The 18,956-nt window shown below is 41.7% G+C and overlaps 1 protein-coding gene across 1 annotated transcript; it reads right to left on the reverse strand.

Moving 5' to 3' along the window:
* Nucleotides 1–1,868: 1,868 nt before the first annotated feature.
* LOC134064447 (uncharacterized) lies at nucleotides 1,869–16,779 on the reverse strand. Its single transcript, XM_062520371.1, has 22 exons — nucleotides 16,632–16,779; nucleotides 15,828–16,011; nucleotides 14,190–14,682; nucleotides 13,973–14,076; nucleotides 13,665–13,819; nucleotides 13,367–13,535; nucleotides 13,140–13,254; nucleotides 9,961–10,067; nucleotides 9,548–9,762; nucleotides 9,031–9,139; nucleotides 8,708–8,914; nucleotides 8,450–8,522; nucleotides 6,740–7,141; nucleotides 6,513–6,616; nucleotides 6,252–6,406; nucleotides 5,014–5,182; nucleotides 4,718–4,838; nucleotides 4,517–4,626; nucleotides 2,967–3,181; nucleotides 2,731–2,839; nucleotides 2,359–2,565; nucleotides 1,869–2,008 (listed from the first exon to the last, which is right to left on the reverse strand). Exons 3-22 carry the CDS (start codon nucleotides 14,568–14,570, stop codon nucleotides 1,951–1,953), a joined length of 3,285 nt encoding a protein of 1,094 aa, XP_062376355.1. The 5' UTR covers nucleotides 14,571–14,682; nucleotides 15,828–16,011; nucleotides 16,632–16,779; the 3' UTR covers nucleotides 1,869–1,950.
* Nucleotides 16,780–18,956: the final 2,177 nt, after the last annotated feature.

The raw sequence follows: 18,956 nt of genomic DNA on the forward strand, positions 1-18,956 counted from the left end.
TTATGGACCCTAATTTGGACACTGATCAAATGTACATAATGGGACAGACGTCCCAAGTGTGGCGAGAGAGTGAAATGACAGTTCAACAGAGGTCTCTCTGATCTCACAACAAAGGACTTGTGTTGTATTCCCTGACCACAACCCAACAAAGAGCCTCACACAACTGGAGACACAGACCACACCTCCTGTTCCAAAGGAATCAGTCCAGTCGGTTCCAGCCTTGGCTGAATCTTAGGCACAGAGTTGACCTAAAGAAGGCTGTCGCATAGAAGACGGGAATGTTACAAATAACAATGAAATTCTACTGAATCGGATGACTTGTTTGTGAGTCACTTACAAAGTCACGACTGTGTCTGTGCACCAGAGTTTTTTGGAAAGCCCACGGAGTTGGCAGCTTGAGGACCGTTAGGTGTTATTTGCCATATTTGACTAACACAAGTGTGCTGAATTGGACTCATGGACTGCAGCCTTGTTGCCAGTAGTGCCAGGGGCACTGAGAGCATTCAATTAAGTATATAAAAAATGATCCCTTTACAATGTGAATGTTAACTTGTTAAACCAAACAACCTACGTTTTGAACTGAAGATGGTTTTGTCCCAAAATAAACTTCAGGCAGTGACTTACATACGACTTACATACAGTATACAAACTGTTTTAATTAGCCCACTCAAATGTTTTCAAAGGGAAATCAATCCATTAATCTATGACAATCCCCAGGAGCGGTGCCGTACACTGTGCATAGGGCACCAAGGGGGTGTCCTGGGTACCGACATCTAGCTCAGTGTTTCCCAACCTGTTTTCTTTGACGGACCCCTTGCCTGTGTCTAAGACAAGCCAGGGCCCCCTTACCCGAACTCCTACCCGCAAACGCACACAAGACATTGTTTTATTTAACAGTCGGGAGTCTGTGGATGAATTACCAATGCCTAGCCTAGCCCGACCTGACGGTTTCTTATGCAAGTTCAGAGGTCAGAGGTAATAAATAGCTACATGAATTTGAATGTGGAGCAAAAATGTTTTATTTTGGATTATACAGGGTTTTGATGATCCAACTGGGTGTGTTATTGAGATTTTATAAATGTAATGTGCAAATATAATTTTGGTAACCTCACAACCTCAGCCCAGGCAAAATTGTGCAGACACCCTGCAATCTCTGGCGGCCCCCTATCGGGGTCCCTGGACCCCAGGTTGGGAACCACTGATTTGGCCAATAGGCCTACCTTTACTTCAATAGTAGTAGCTTTACATGCAATGATTGGCGAGGGGGGGATGATAATTGATATCTTCTTTTCGATAAAATAAACTTTTAAAAAATCTACCACAGAGGAAACCGTGGTCATCATGTCCTCAGTATTTCTTAAATCAAATTCCGTTTTATTCATTACGTAAAACTAGCTGATGGCACAATCATCATTGCCTCAACGCACCATCAGGCGTCACGCAGCCCAGTTTCAGTCACATGGCCGCATCCACCATAGAGGAACCGGTATTTCTTTAAGTTTCGCTTCATTTATTAAGTAAAAAATACTGACACAACAATTATCCTGGCCTCAACGCACGCAGCATCAGGTGACATGTGGTTGCAGATAGATCTAGGCTTCCCATGACATGTCAAAACGATGAGAAAGCTAATGGTTAAATATAATGAACAACATTTCTAGCGACACCCTGACCCTAGCTACGGCCTTGACTGTGAGAGGGTAGGCCTACTTCAACAGGCTGCACTCACTGTGATTTGGAAAATAGACTACAATATAAAGAGTGGCCTTAGCCTTTGTGTGATGGGATTAGTGAGTCTTAAAGTCTTAAATATTTCAATAAATCGAAGCATTTACATGAAGCACATGACATGCTGATTCCCAATTCTGCTTAGGGCACCCAAATGGCCAGCACTGTGCTGGAGGACATTCACTTCAGTCTATACGTCTGTCTGGGATGAAGGTTGGTTCTTCATAATCCATGTTGTGTTTCTTCTATCTTCATAGACGGAGATCCAACAGGGTCACCCCTGACATGAACATCAACATATTAACAGCTTGAAATGCAAAAGCTCATATGCAAGATCAAGACCATTAAGAAAACAGACATACTGTACATAGCACAAATCACTGGTAGCTTGAGTAGTAGTACAGTAAAAATATGGATGTACTTTAGGGCCCAGGGCTGCTACTTATATATATCTTTGTAAAAGCACATCTTAATGTTAATAATTAATAATATTATTATTTCATAATGATATTAATTAATAATCTTACTTTAATCTAAAATAAAACCTGATCATTTCTGAATGTGCTATGTTTTAAATGTGGATCATCCTAAAGTCATGGTCCAAAATGGTGTGTGCAGTAACTGGTGTACCTTTTCCCTTCAATATCCTCAATGGTCTCCGGAAGACACTTGCCCCGTGTCTCGGGAAGAAAACAGGCCACTATGCTGGTTAAAATAGCAATGGAGCACAGGACGACCTGGGCGAGGCTTGTCCAAACTTCCTCTAAGAGCAGGATCAGAGGAGCCGAGGCCACCCCTACCCGTGCCATAAAGGAGTTGTACCCCATTCCATTTTGCCTGTGAAGTGAGGCAGTAGACCATTTCATGAGATAAAACTGTGTTAATTCCCAGAAATCCACAAAGTCTGTCAACACAGTGATAGCTTAATCTCAAAAGGGGTGGCCTGTTTGGAAATGTAGATCAAATTGAGCAAAGATTACACACAGGTACACACTCACTCACCTGATGACTGTGGGATAGAGCTCTGAGCTGTACAGAACTATTGTACAAAAAGACACAGCAGAAAAACCTTTAGCCAGAACTGCGACTACAGTTCGAACCATTCTGAGATCTGCCATAGAGAGGAAGATGGTCAAAATGTGTGGCAAAAAAACAAGAGAGACTAGTCAATCCACTAACTTAGAGGTGGACATAAGACAATCTACACAGTGCATATAGTAAACATGACAATATTTTACCTTTGGATATAAATATGTTGATGCCCAGACAGACACCTGTCAATAGCAGAGAACCAGCTTCAGTCTTGCGACGGCCAAACTTTTCCAGCAGGTAGTATACCAAGAGTTTGGCAGGAATTTCAGTGGCAGTATATATGAACTGGGTGAGGTAAAAATTTATTCCAAATCCTGTGATATTAAAACCAATCCCATAGGCTGTTGCTGCAACTCCAAACCTGGGATTAGGGGAGAGTAATGTCACGTTCAATATTCAAAAGATCATTCCGTGCATAAGATGCTGAACAGACCTCCCCAGGAACTAACTGATAAAACAGTTTCCAAATTAGGGACACACTTTATTTATTTTATTATTTGGGGCCACAGTGTTCTTATAGACCTGCTTTCTGCCCAAAAGGATCACATAGTTGTCCATAGTTCATAGTATTCAAGGGCAGAGGTAGACCCAGCACACACCACCGTCCTCCAGGTATACAGTGCTGAAAGCGTCATAGTCCTGGTAAACAGGTGAGGTAGTTCTTTATTTGTCACACACACACACACACACACACACAGAGCAGTGAAATTCAACATCTGACTGCATTTGACCAATCAGGACCAGGAGCAGTGACCACACACATTCCGAGCGGGGGCAAGTGGGGCAGCTGCAGCACCACACACTCCCAGAGCAGCTGGGAGTTGTGCCTCAAGGGCACTACAGCCATGGATGTGCAGGTAAGGGAAACCCATTGCATATTCCCTCCTCATGCCTAATTTGTTCCTACTGATCCTGAGGAACCTTTGGTGACAAGCACACTTCTCTAAACCCTCATGCAATTTACAGGCCCTTTAAAGAGACCCTATGCAATTTTTTCATAGTCATAAAATCGCTCAGAAATCGTTGTTTTGCTTGACTGACCAGTTTCATCGAAAACAGTAATATTTCCTCCCGCCCCCAGTGTCCCTATCCGCTATTGCAACCTTGCAGTTTCTGCAGGAGACGATCATTCCTTGTTTACATCTGGAAGTCTGAGACGCGTAAGGAACAAGAAGAACCACGCTTGCAATTTATATATTTATATATAGCCACTATATGTATGAATATACACGCTAAAGCTGTCGGGGAAGCTCTGCAGAGAAATATGCAGGCATAAAACGAGCGAAAACGAAAAACGAAACCGAAATTAGAGATGAAATCGCCAATCCTGCATAGTTCCTCTTTCAACTGCATAAACAAACATGTGTGCGTTCACAAGGCATTTCCGGCGGCACAGAAAACAACACTGAGCTAATGTCGACTTTAAAACTTGTTTTTTTAAAATCAACATTTTGTGGAGCTTTAAGCCAAATTCCAATTATTTTTCTTTCAAAGTACCTGTGTCATTTTTAACAATTTTAACGGTAAACTCTAGAAACCAATGGAAAGGTTCTGCACGCAGTTTATGCAGACATGATACCATCTACACGGCCAACATTCTTCACATTCTTTGAGAGTAAGTTCTCATGACATTAAACTTTGAACTTTGAACTTTGTTCTTTGTTTTCAGTGAAGTCCCACACATATTATCCCATACCATGTCATGCCTGTTAACATTGCCAGTTTTCTCATCTTGGGAGTCCTCACTAGATCCAAAAACGAGTACTTTCTACTTCCTTTCTCATTCACCACAATGAAGGCGAGATTCTAAAAAGATAGTTTAAGAGAGAAAACGTTAGAAATGGAAGGGAATATGGTCGAAACGCTGGTTTGCGATCAGAAAGGCAGTCGTACTAACCTCCGCTTTGGTTGATGAGGTAACCTCTCTCTTGTTCATCTTGGCACATTTCTGAAGGTAAAACTGAGCCTTCTTCAGCTGCCCACTGGCAATTAACCACCTTGCTGATTCTGGATACCACCTACCAAAATGGACATTACTGAATCTACCTGTCTTGCTAGGCTTAGAGGAAATTACAAAAATGAACACATTGAAATAGTGGTTACTTCTTCAGTATATTTGTTTTTCAAATCCGTGTTATATCCATTAGAATACACTTATTCTTTTCTACTGAAATCATTTTATATGAACGTCACCTCCAAGATATGATGGCTGGAATAAGAGGGACAGTCACAGCAATGGTGAGCCACCTCCAGTCTCTAAACCCATAAGCAATAAGGGGGAAAAAGACTCCCCCAAATGTCCATGACAGGCTGTCCACCACACCTACTAGCTTTCTGCTTTCAACATCCACCCATTCCACATCTGAGAAAGACAATTAGAGAGCAACTGACGCAAGATAGCTGGAATTAACTAGAAATTCACTTCCAAGGAACCGGTGCGAGTTAAAACAGAAGATGTAGAGACGGTTACAATGGTTCACTGGTTTCTAAAGTAGACACTTGTTGTCATGCTTCAGTAAATAAAGCTGATGCTATGATGATTGTTAGGGTACTCATGTTGGTTACTAGAGTGGTTGCTAGGTTGTTGCTAGGGTAATTGAGATGGTTGCTAGGGTACATATGGTGGTTGCTGTGGCAAATAAGCAGTAACTATGCTAGTTGCCAGGGTAAACATATCGATTGCTATGGTGGTTGCAAGGGGTGCGTTCATAAATTGCCACTCTGGGTAGGCACACATAGCCATTTGTGAATTCAGAGCATGGATGGAATTATTCTGTGATTACTTAGAGCGTCACACTCTCAAAGCGCCCAGAGCATGTCAGATTGAATTTACAAACGCACCCGAAGTTGACATGGTTTAATGGATGTTGATATAGACAGACATTGAATGGATGTGTATTGGTAGATATTTTAATAGCTGTTGATAGATGTTGGATGTAAAGAACCAGACCAATGGATACCCTGTCTGCTGAATTACTGAAGCTAATCAAGTGTGGGCTTGGTTAGTACTTCAATCGGAGACCTCATTGGAAAACTAAGTTTCACTGTGAAGTGCTTTGATTGACTAGTAAAGTGCTTTGATTGTCTAGTAAAGTGCTTTGATTGTCTAGTAAAGTGCTATGTAAATGTAACGTCTTGTTATTTCTGATTACTCATGGCTCATTTGTTGCTGTATTACAGTATATATCACTACAAGGTGACCACAATGTAATAAATAATGGCAACTTAAGTTCAGTAGAAGCTTGAATCTAAATAAAGTTTATAATAAGCAACTGGATCAAATTGAAGCGTAAAACTGAAAGGAAAAAAAAAAACCTGAATATTCTCCATGTAAGAATGATTACGAATATCTTCCATATTCATTCACTTGGGCCTTGAAATGGAAAGAATATGGAATGTACTGTAGAAGAGGCAGAGATGAGAGAACTTACTGAGCACTGAGGAAACAATGACGATGCCCGTGATGCTAAAACCAGTGAGGAATCGCAGTACAGCAAACATTATGTAGGAGGTCGAGAAAGCACTGATCAATGCAAAGCCCATCCCTGACACATACGAGACCAACAGCATTGGCCTACGTCCATATCTGCAGAAGGAAAATGCAATTGGTAAGTTTCAAGCTTATCTGTGATGTGACTGCTTTTTTCTTCTTTTTTTTAAGTAATAATAGAAGCACTGTTCTAAAGAGGTACCTATCACTGAGAATTCCATAAGTAACAGCTCCAAACATCACCCCTACGAAGAAAATGGTGGCTGTGGCTTTATTCAACCCTTTACTCTCACACACCAAGTCCCACTGAAAGAGAAAAGGAGCAAGGAATGGTTCAGAGACAAAAGTGACAAGATCTTAAGTCTTCAGTTGGGTAAATGCTGTTCAAATCACTAACAGAATATTTAGTCGTTCAAGCATTGCTTTTACCTCAGAGGCCAGGGTGCTTCTGAAAGTGCTGTTGTCAAACACCCATCCATTCTGGCATGGCCCTGCAGGGAGGGTCGCGGTGTTGGAGGAGTTGAGTAGCAGGTGGAACTGGGGCTCTGGGAACATCAGACACGAGGAGGGTATCCCATCTGCCCGTGTCGGGATACTGACCGCCAGCCTCTGCTCCGCAGTCAGATTCTCAAAGACGCCTTCCGTATCCAGACCACTGAAGTCACAGTGATGTGATGGGACGGCCGCTATGAAGTTAGTTAACATGAAGTGACAAGGTAAAGTGAAACGGCCCAGAAAGCTCAGACTCAGGATTAACTTCTGGAATCGTCCAAACCCATCGACCTCCACCAGAACATCCTCAAACTTCATCTTGCATTTATCAGTAGTGAACTGTCACCTCAAGACTGGGAAAATGATCAGAAGAATGCCGAGCTTGCCACCCTAACTGTCGTGATTTGACCCTCCTTATGCTTACTACACAGTGGTGGAGCGCACCTTGTCTTGAGGCTGTAAATACCGGTCAATGTTCAATAGACTTTAACCGTATCTCCCAGCCATTGCGAGAAGGAACAGCCTACTTTTGTGGTTACTGATTACCAATCACAAAATTAGGGGTATTTTGGTTTTCGAACTTAAAGTACCGAAACGTTGAACTGTTGGACATGCATATTCGTACATTTAGAGATGGTCACATTAAGTTCACCTGTAAAGGTTATAGAGGATTTTAGGTTCATCCTGAAATTTCAACCATATCCCTGACTTTTTGTGAGTAGTGCATTTTGGCTTTCAGGTTGATCATTAATGTAACTGCCAACATCAGAACACTTAATTGAATCTCGATTTGGTGCTCATTATGACAATATTGTTTTGTTGATGAGGTTGGTTGGGTGTCATTTTCATAGCTGGAAGTAACTAGTGTATTCCAATGCATTCTGAGTTATCTGTAGTATTCACTCATGCTACAATTAAAATATCCCTAGTTACAAGGTGTTGAACTGTGAACTGAACGGTGAGAACGTTGCTTCCTATTCCAATACTGTTTAACTCCGAGATCTCCAAAGATCACCCTGTTCAGTGTGAATCAGTGTCAAGAAAAATCAAAGGTCACCCCATCAGTCCAGTCCAAGGTCCTACGAGGACAATGGTCATGCTCAAATTTGGTTAATTCATGTGGTTTCTTCACCCATTTTTAAATATAAACTAGATGTTCCCAAGTCATGCTCCAAGTGGGTCACAAGAATTGTGAGTATTATGTGATTTTACTGATATTTTGCAATAAAAAAAAGAAAAGAAAAGAAAAAGAAACTTTCTTGTGAAGTGTGGTGCAGTGCAGCTCATAACCAAAATGTTTAGATTCAAAAAGCCCATTTGTTGTGAAAGAACCAGATGATATGATCGACTTTTTTTTTTTTTTACTACGGACAGTGAAATAACTTCTCATTTTCAGCAGAACTGAACTCTGAATTTTATTTTTTTCGTGTCACTCCAAATATTACAAACTCTCCAAAAAAATTACGATGAAAAAAAGCAACAAAACATTTTCCAAGAAAAAAATCTTCATTTAAAGCTTAAACAGGACACCACGCTGGCCTATTAAAATAACATTCTTTTTAAATTAACGAGATCCTAAATGTCTTTTGAAAAGTTGAAAGCTGCTTATTTTATTTAACATTATTGCCGAAGAATCCCAGTACAAACACTTCCATTTTCTTGGGGACTGAGGGACCGAGTGAGATCTGGGGTGCTTGGGAGCTCCGGTTGTTGAGCCAACCTGAAAATGTAGAAATTCTTCAGTCTGAAAATTACACAGCTCCACAGCCTTACTAAAATTAATTATGTATTAGGGTCACTCACACACACACACACACACACACACACACACACACACACACTGACAAAGGAGACGCAATGCAAGAAGTTTTATGCTCAGCCAAATGGCGATTAACTAAACAGTACCTTGATTCTTCAATGTCCTCAATGAACTCAGGCAGACGAGCATCTCGTGTCTCTGGGAGAAGACAGGCGACAAGTCCAGCTGTCACGGCAACAGAACAGAACACCACGTCTGGGAGGAGATTCCACACATCCTCCAATAAGATTATCAGAGGCGCAATGGCTACACCCATCCGAGCAATGAAGGAGGTGTATCCAATTCCATTCTGTCTGTAGAGTCCGACAAGCAGGGAGGGGGGTTAGTTAAAACTACAAATAAACACCTTAAACATTACATTATATGAGTTTATTTACCGCCACATAGTGGACATACACCTATACCTTACCTGACTACAGTTGGGTACAGTTCGGTTGTGTACAAGAACATTATGGTGAAGGAAGCTTCAGACAGACCCTTCCCCAGCACAGCCACCACGGTGCGGACGATCCACAAATCTGCACGATGAACACATTTCAGCAAAACACCTGGATACACTTGATGCAATACACAGCTAGAAAAGCACTCAGAGAGCGCGGACCTCCGCCTGTATTGTTCTCCCTATGTTTGTCATACATTTGCACCTAAACTATTCAAATCGCCACCACATGATCATACCATGCCATTACACCACTATGCAAAATACATAAACGCTTCCGGAATCCCGGCGGAATTACGGATCACTCCCAAAATGTATTAGTTTCTTCTTTCCTGAAAATTTCATCGAAATCCATCCATTACTTTTTGAGTTATCTTGCCAACAAATAGACAAACAGACAAACAAACAAACCCCGGTGAAAATATAACCTCCTTGGTGGAGGTAATAATGGCAAATCAGACAGTAAAATGACAACGGCAACCATTACCTGAAGGCACAAACATGTTAATGATCAGGCAGACACCCGTCAGAAGCAGGGTCCACACCTGACCAGGTCTTCGTCCAATTTTATTGAGAAAGTAGTAAACACCGATCTTCCCGGGCATTTCGATGAAGGCATATATGAACTGGGTGATGTAGATGTTGAGGCCGAAGCCAGTGACATTTAGACTGATTCCATAATATGTAAAAGCCACACCAAACCTATGGAGACACAAGTGTTACAATTTTTTTTTTTTTTTAGAACTTTATGACAAATAAACTGATCCATTGAAAAACTGTTCTCTCAAAACTGTTAAGCTGTGTATTTGTAATCACAAGCTGGATAATATACATGCCACTATTTAGACATCTGCATATGAAAAGAGCATCACATCAGGGAGTTTTAGTAAAAGGTCTCACCACACTATTCCAGTACAAATGGCTAATTTACGGATGTTGGGAGTTTTCAGAAGGTCAACGACAGTATACTTCCGGTCCCGCTCCACAGTCACTGCATTGGCCAATGTCTGAAACCAAAAGATTCTCACATTTTAAGTGGGAACAAGATTAAATAAATGAGCTGGTCTATGAACAACCTAAGGTCTACTTTTGCATGATAACGAACGGTCACTGGGGATGGACATTCACAGCTTTAATTGGCGTAGTTTTGAGTAAAACCGGATGAAATATGCATTTGCAACAAAATAGCATATAGCGACAGCCTTGGGGGCAAATTTGATATGTTAATTATACGTAAATTGCTACTTCAAGCCACTGACGAGGCTCAAAATATCATTACACTTCTTGCTATTCTGCCACATACAGTAGGCCACCACCTTGTGAGGAGTCCTAGCAAGATGGTAGTGAATACTGTAGATAAAGCACTGACCGTTAAAAATACTTTGGCTTGTCTGCAGGGACCTTGCCCACTGTGGCACATAAACGCAATGATATTCTAAACCTAATCAATGGCTTAATTAAGCCATTTACTCTGACATATCAAAATGGTCCCCAAAGGGATCACTATAATGTTATTTCCTTGCAAATGCCTATTTTGGTCTTACTCAAAACTATACAGATTATTTTGGTCACCAACAAAAGTTTACATTCATTATAAATACAAAAAAAAATAAGAAAAAGAAAAAAAAAACAAAGAATTAGACCCTAGATTGTACTTGGGCCAGACTGCTCCTTTAATATGTGAGGAAAGAAGCACCCAGCTCATTACTTCTGCCATCTACTACTAGGGGCCTCAAGGAGATAAGATGTTGGCTACAGTGTTTTAGACTCACGTATTAGCTATGTGAAATGACCAGCTGATCTATCTATAATAGGCATGTGTCAAAACTAGAACTAATTCTGATGAAATGAACCATACTAGGTTTACACACATAAAACTAAATTTCATCAGCACCTGATCACTTGACGAGATTACAATACATACACAGAACTGTGTACACTGGCATTCATGCTTCAGTGAGGCCACTGATTCCAATACATGACTGATGGTTTATCCATGACAATCTTCAACTGTAGCAAGAGAGAGCATGTAAATTACAATTAAATTAAAAATAAATAAGGAAATAAACAGTGGCCGATAAGCTAGAATCTAGGTTGAAAATATTTGACACCCATTTTATACCACACCTGTCAACATTTTGTTTTTTAACATTTCCCCAGCTTCGGCCCTAAAATACAGGAAATGTAAAGTGATTGTTTTTAAGTTTTAATGTTTAGTGCACTTATACAGTACAATTATCAAGAATGCAAAGTTTCCGTTTACCCTTAACCACTCTATAAGGATCTATAATTCTGTTCTTGCACTGCAGTGCACACTTTGTGCACTACTTCCATGTACTCATGCACTTACCAGAAGATCTCACTGCATTACTTCCACTTGTATACCAGTACTACTGTACATCAGTGTCAGTTCCCTGTGGAGGTATCAGGTGGATACACCATCATCTCACTGTTGTTATTGATACATGTATGTGTGTATAGAAGTATGTTTATCTATTTATCATTCATGGAACATGATGCTTGAGGCATTCAGTCTTTTATGCATGAAGTACATGTTTCACTGCAGGGGGGGGGGGGGGCAGTCAGTATAGACTGACAGGTCTAGCAGTAGGGCCAACATTGAAGGTCAGGTAATAATATGGGATATTTAGGCAGGGGGGGAAATGGGGAAAACAGCAGAGAAAAAAAGCTACAGTCGACGGAGGGGGTGGGGGAGGGGAGCAGGGGGGGAAAAAACAGGGTTGACAGGTATGTTTTATACCCACCCATCCATCCAGGTACAACTGTACAGCTGTAAAAACAGGAATAACAATAACAACTTTTCAGAGCAACAATCTGAGCGGTGCAGAGAAAGCTTTGACTATGGTTGTGGAACCATTCTTTCTAGAAAGATATTAGGTCTATGTCATTTATAAGATGGTTTAGTTATATTAGAAGTTGAAAAATTCCTAGCGGTTTTTATTACTAATTGTATGCATCTATGGATAGAGCAGGGTAACCACAGGTATGTAACTACACAAATCACACGGCTGGAGTCCAAAACAGGGCGTTCTCCTCTATGCTACTGTGATCACCGAGAGAACATCAAAGAATGAAGAGCGATCAGGGGAATTTATCAAACTGCAGTCAGCTGAATACACATAACAGGCCCAGACTCTGAGTGCACATCTCACACAGATGCATCCTGCAGTCATTGCTCTTGTACATCCAAATATTAACACATAAGCTCTGCACCATAAAACCGCATCTACTTGCATTCACCACTAGGGGGCGGTGTACATACAGAAGTGATGAGTCAACAGAAATTTTCCATCATGACGCGCAAGAACGTTTGCAGAAGTAACTCGGACCGGAAGGACAATAGAGAGTGCCATATAATGAAATCTCTTCAGCAATAGTACAACAGCGGGGTATACTCTTAAGAAAATTAGGGGGTAGAAGTTAAGTGATACTATGTTAGCAGTTATGTAATACAATTGTAAAACTAGGCTTTCAGCTCATATCTGTGCGCATACTTGGTGTTGGGATGATGTTGGCCAATCGTGAAACAAGGAGACCGCCTATATTAAAAATATATATTACTTCTGCATTTATGAGCAATAGCACAATCTAGGGTGGTCATTTTTAACCTCTAGTCTACAACATCAAATAAATCGATGGTCATCAGATGCTGTATGGTAAAGCAGGTGCTGTTTGGAAAGGCAGAGCTCCACCCGTAAGACACATGACAGAACCTTACACGTGAGAACTTTGTTTTTCGAAATAATTGATTGGTCAGAAGGTGGTAGTTTTACATGATTTAAGCTATATAACTTAGCACATAACTTGCTCCCGACCAGGTTTGGTTGGCAGCATAAGACACCATGGTGATACAGCAACGCTAAAACAGAGCCACTTTCGTATGACAGCATACCCTGACACACACCTCTCTTAACCCACTAATCGAGCTTCGTAGTATATTCCCACAGGTTCTACATTATTACTGCCTGGGCCTGTAATCTCAATCTTTCATTGGATAAACACTGCGGCTATGCATAATATGTACTGTGCAGTGTGCACACACATGCCCTGTACTCTACCTCTGGCGTGAAGTCAGCTTTGCATTTGTTCATCTCGGCACATCTCTGCAGATATATATGAGCCTGTTCGGTTTTCCCACGGGTGATCAGCCAGCGGGCTGATTCTGGCAGCCACCTTGTGACAAAAAGCATTGGAACCAAATTAGTTGGGCAAAAGTAAGGAGTTAATAACACATCAATAATACTTTAGACATTTTGTTTAATCCTAGCAGTACATCTGAACCTACCACCACAGAACTACAGACAAGAGGAGAGGGGATGTAACAGCGATGATCAGCCAGCGCCAGTCATTAACCAGCCATGCCACTCCAGCAAGCATCAGGTTCCCTATGGTCCAGTCCAGGCTCACGATGATGCCAGCAAACGTCCTGTGCTCAACGTCAAACCACTCCACACCTACCGGCACACAAATGACACTTTGCCATGACCACTGATAATCCAGACGGGATGACCGAGAGAATGCTCTCGAACTTCATCATGGTGTTAGCTTGGTGATGACTCGAGTACTCCAGGCACCGTACTCACTGAGCACAATGGAGATGATGCTGATCCCAGTGATGGTGAACCCAGTGAGGAAGCGCATGATCATAAACATCACATAGGAGGTGGAGAGTGCACTAACCACCGAGAAGAGCATAGTCAAGAGGTAGGACACCATCAGCAAAGGCCTCCGGCCAAACCTGTGACCAGACAAAGGGGGGGCGGGGGGGGGGTGCACAAACACACATACACACACACACTATCAGAACATATATGAGAATGGAGTGGAAATGCTAATAGAGGATGAACGGTTAATATGTGTGTATAAGAACATGAGGGTCAGTTTAAGCAACCTGTCACTAAGGAGACCAAAGACTGGAGCTCCCATCATGATGCCAATGAAAAAGATGGTGGCTGTGGCTTTGTTCATCCCCTTGTTTGTGCATACCAAATCCCACTGTGAGAGATTGAAAGTAAATGACACCAATGTAAAAGACTGGAAAAAAAAGTTGAGAAAGAAGAGACTGAATAGAAATGAAGATCGCGTGAGGCTGGTGTGGGCTGTTGTACCTCTGTGGCCAAGGTGCTTTTGAATGTGCTGTTGTCATAAACCCATCCTTTGCATGGCTCCGTGGCAGGGTTGGTGGCGTTGGAGTCGTTGAAGAGTAGGTGGTACTGGGGCTTGGAGTACACGAGACAGGACGATGTTGACCCATCCTTCTCGACTGGAAAACTAACATTCCGCTTCTGGTCAAGAGTCAGATTCTTAAAGACAAGGTCTTCTGCAAGCCAGCCATCAGTATCACAATGGTGAGGTGGCACAGCCGCTATGAAAATATTCAACAGGAAATGAGCAGGCAGGGTGATGCGTGATACCGACTGGATGAGAACGATCATGATCTGGAACTTTCCAAACCCGTTGATCTCCGAGAGAATGCTCTCGAACTTCATGGTGTTAGCTTGGCGATAGACAAGATGTGCTGTACTGGTCACCGAAGAGTCGTTGACATGACCTCTGCACAAATTCTTGTTTTGATCAACAGCTTCCTCCCTTTTTATGTACCTGATGGGGAAACAGATGAGAGTGAGATGAGAATATGGCTCCGAATCTAAAAGAATCATTATGCTGTTGTTGAGTGTTGTGAACATACACTTAGTAGTACAACAGGTGTCTTACTTAATTGTATAGTGTGGACAATAGCATGAACAGCATATTCTTACCAAAATATTAAGATAGTGACATCTACATAAACAAAGTTATGACGTGAGTTCATTATCGGGAGCAAAAGATATCCAAAACATGACTGAATCATGTTGCACCAACTGTCCCAACAGCTCAAACGTGCACCATCTTAAATCACAACAATGTTGAAATGTAGTCACCCCGGAAAACGCTGGTCGGGCAGGTGCAGGTAAAATTTAAAATTTGAATTTATGCAAACCATACCCTAAATGACCCTTCTGTGTCAGAGCACCTGATAGCATTTATTGGATCTGATGAATCCCATGCTGCTCAGCTCACTCTTTTCATAATAAAAAAGTAGCGCAAGTTATTTCCCCACAATAAGGTACTAACACACATCTCTCCACCATCGTTATTGTTTATGCTGCCAGTCAGCGCAGTCTTCTTAAAATTGGCAATTCGTTTTATGAGTGTTTTCCCTAAATGGAAGCCTGCAATTCTTGCTCAGATTAGGCTACACCCTTTAAATTATGAACATATTTAAACCTGGCCACTCCGTGATATGGACGCAATATCACGTATCATTAAAATGAACGATTAGGCCCAGCGATTGCGATTAGTCGGGTCTACATCGGTGTGTAACGCATATTTTGACGAGTCGTACCTGATCTCCAAAACGGGTCACAACACCCCTGGGTCCAGATGTCATTGATTGATGGCTACATCTCTTTGTCATGGCCAGGCACAACACCAACAACTTTACAAACGTTACCGTTTTTGCGCTAGCGTTAAGGACAGTGCTCCATTATCTTTACCATATAACGGAGAGGTAGTGGTCTGAACTGCGCAGAATCACAGCCTAAAAAGACCCAATATTTTTCATCCACTGGTCTAACAATGAGGAAACGAGAAGGGGATATAAAACTGTCCGTTCAATGACAATTAAACATAGCCAGATCCTACAAGACAACACCATCTGTATAAGTTCATGTAAATCACTAAAAAATGTGCGATGATCGTCTTACCTCTAGATGTGTTCTCGTGTCGACACAAGATCCCGCTTCAGCCCTACAGGATCAGTTGTCCCCAGTAGGTAGTTCACAGAGTTTGGAAGGTAGTTCAACGGCAGCATGTGTGGGGTCGATATTCACCCCAGGTCCTGTAATATAACGGATCCTATAGGCTGCCAGAGCCCCTCCAAATCTAAAACTGAGATACCAAAAACGTTAAGAGGCAAATCGGTAACGTTATACATAATACCATTTACCCCTATAAAAAAAAAGGTAGCGTTGAGTAGCGGATCACGCTCACGTTACAGCATTAGGATTCTGCTCTAGACCGAAGGCATATGAGGTCAACTTTCAATAGGCTTCTCATAGCTCATCCAGTCGTGATTGCTTAGCCATTGTCAAGTAAAGTAAGGCTTATTATAGCCTAAATGCATGATACTGAACAAAATGGCAGCATCATGAGGCCAGCCTGGCTAAATTATTCAAATGGTATAAACAGAACGATACCACACACACCAAAGAGTTTTTGCCAGGTACAAAACGTATTATGAGTGGCACGCGTGGCCTTCTTAAGCGCGTAACGTTATGCTAACCTTAACTGAATGATGCCGGTTTTCCTCGCTAATAACGTGAGGATGCTCTTAGCATCTAATGTTAGCAGTACACGTTGCTTCCTCGTCGGTCTGATGTCCCTTTTCAAGGAAATCCGCTTTTTTTCCGAGATGCTGGAGCAAGTTTCATACACTACAATGATACGCTCGCTAAATTGAGGGAAATTGTTAAGCAATATTCACTCGTACGTTCGTCAAATCTACTTACTTGGGTAAAAGAGGAAAGCCTGCCTTCTGTTCGGAGACATAGGCGCTCACTGTTCCCTTCACACAGCCCTGTCGCACTCGCAGAAGTGTGTATGAGAACCAACTCGCGCTCGTAATTGTTTGATGGTTGAGGTCAGATCCCGGATGCACGCAGTTTCAACAAAAGAATGCTTAGACAGAACAGGCTAATTAAGACTGAAAGAACCCATGGATGGCGACTGCTGTCGTGGCAAGGTAATTGAAATAGACTTTAAGAAATAACTTGCATTGACATCAGGCCCATTCTCATTTGTGTAGTGTCTAATAATTTTCGAAATTGCAGACATAGCCTACTGTAATAGCCACTGGACTAGACTAGGCTACTGTAGGTCCTTTGAACGACTGCCCTGCCATGGTGAAATGATGAATTACAACAGTTTTTAAAATAGAGACATTCCATGTGAAGCAGTAGCCTACCATAACCCATAAATGAATTTCATGTTTTTCTTCAACCTCTCCAGGAAAATTTGAGCCTACAACTTAATTACTTTCTTCCAAGTAACAGCAGTCCAAAGTTTTCCAGTGTGTAGTTGGAATTTCTTTTCTGCCATTGAAAACCTGCCACCTTGCAGAAATAGTCAAATGTATTTTCAAAATGTTGACCATTGACCTTCTGAGACAAAACAAATGGTCAGAATGATAAATTGAGGTTTCAGGAACCATTTAAAATAATCTCAGAATGGGACATGGCATTATAGCGCACATTCAGTGACTGAACACTGGGTGGTCACTGATTTTAACCACACATGAGTCTTAGCTGCATATGAAGGAATGCACGTGGGCGAAGAAGATTTACAGAATCTTTATGGTTCTGGAAGTAATTTAGGCTGTGTCCATAAGTAATCCACCATGCTCAATCGTAGCCTACTGCAATAAACTATCTAGCCTTCAATTGAATGAAGATGAAAAGATCTTTCAGTACCTGCCAAGGGTATAACCAAAGTTAGAAAATATAAAGTTTAGGGTGATAGCTACAAATGTTGGACTTTTACTGGAAATAAAGCTAGGGCACTCAAATGGCTATGATGAAAACCTCCCAAAGGAAACAATGTAATTCTTAATATAGCCTACTGTTGAGTCTGAATTTGGTATGACACCGTTCAGATATTATTTGTGTGTATTGGTATTGTGTTTATGTTGTAGGCAACTAGATGTTGCTTTTCTTAGCAGGGCACACTTGGAAAAGAGACCTATGTCATGTGACCATCCTGGTTAAACAAAGGATAAATAAAATAAAATCAAACAACTGTCTTGTCTCGAAAATGTATTTTCTTTGACTCACAAGAGATAAATTGAGAAATTGAGAAGAAAAACAGAGTATTTCAAATCAGGGTTGGTATAGCCTACTACATTTGGGTGTGCTGGTAGAAATTTTGAGTGGGCAAACACAAAACACACACACACACACACACACACACACAAAACATACCTACAGTAGCCGAGTTGCAGTTACAGTAGTCGAGTTGCTGCAGCCAACAGGAATGGACAGTATTTCAAATACCTACAAAATAGTATTTTATCATTTGTACTTTATTCTGTTGAAGATAATGGCTTTGTATTTTGTATCAAAATACTTAATAGGTGTATTGTTGTAGTTTGAAAATACTGCCAAAAATTTTGGGTAAAAACAATAACCTATAGGCCTACTTTTGGTGTAAAACAATGAATGTAACCTCTGACTGGTGCCGACTAGTATTTTGTCCAGACTTCTTCTGCTCATAATATTAAAATTCAGGGAGATAGCCACAATACACCCCCTCTCATACCAAACTTAAGGCCGGCGCCCACCACATCACACATACGCAGCGCAAAAAAAATAAAAAATAAAAAATACGGCGCAAAGCCCATTAGAAACGTCTGCTGCATGCAGCTGCACAAGAAAACTGCTCAAGTCAAGTCAAGCCCACACCGCGGAACCAAAGATCCTTCATTTAACCCTCTCTGGCACAACGCCCCGTGTCTGTGGGCGCCGGACGGCCTTTAAACTAAACAACCAGTTCTTCAGAACTTGTGTAACCGGTGCCTTGTAACATTACTCAATCTGGGCATGCATTAACAATGTCAGACTTTTTTTTTGGGGGGGGGGGGGGGGGGTTATGCCTTTAATTGGACAGGCCAGTAGAGAGAATGACAGGAAGTGAGTGGGAGAGGGATGGATCCGGAAAGGACCATGGGGCAGGAGTCGAACCCGGGTCGCTGGTGTGCGGTGCAGGTGCCCCAACCAGTCACGCCACGGCTGGGGCCAACACACAACATCAGACTTGTCTTCACTTTGTACCGCTTGATA

This window comes from Sardina pilchardus, chromosome 18 (assembly GCF_963854185.1).
Source record: "Sardina pilchardus chromosome 18, fSarPil1.1, whole genome shotgun sequence".
Taxonomy (NCBI): domain Eukaryota; kingdom Metazoa; phylum Chordata; class Actinopteri; order Clupeiformes; family Clupeidae; genus Sardina; species Sardina pilchardus.

What these genes read in the sequence shown, in the direction of transcription:
- LOC134064447 (XM_062520371.1), bottom strand. Translation starts at nt 14,570, where the DNA reads ATGAAGTTCGAGAGCATTCTCTCGGAGATCAACGGGTTTGGAAAGTTC. An exon ending in TTTGGTCTCCTTAGTGACAG is followed by an intron (nt 13,820 to 13,972) that starts GTTGCTTAAACT and finishes GTCTGGTCACAG; the next exon opens with GTTTGGCCGGAGGCCTTTGC. An exon ending in GTCCCCAAGAAAATGGAAGT is followed by an intron (nt 7,142 to 8,449) that starts GTTTGTACTGGG and finishes TTGAGGTGACAG; the next exon opens with TTCACTACTGATAAATGCAA.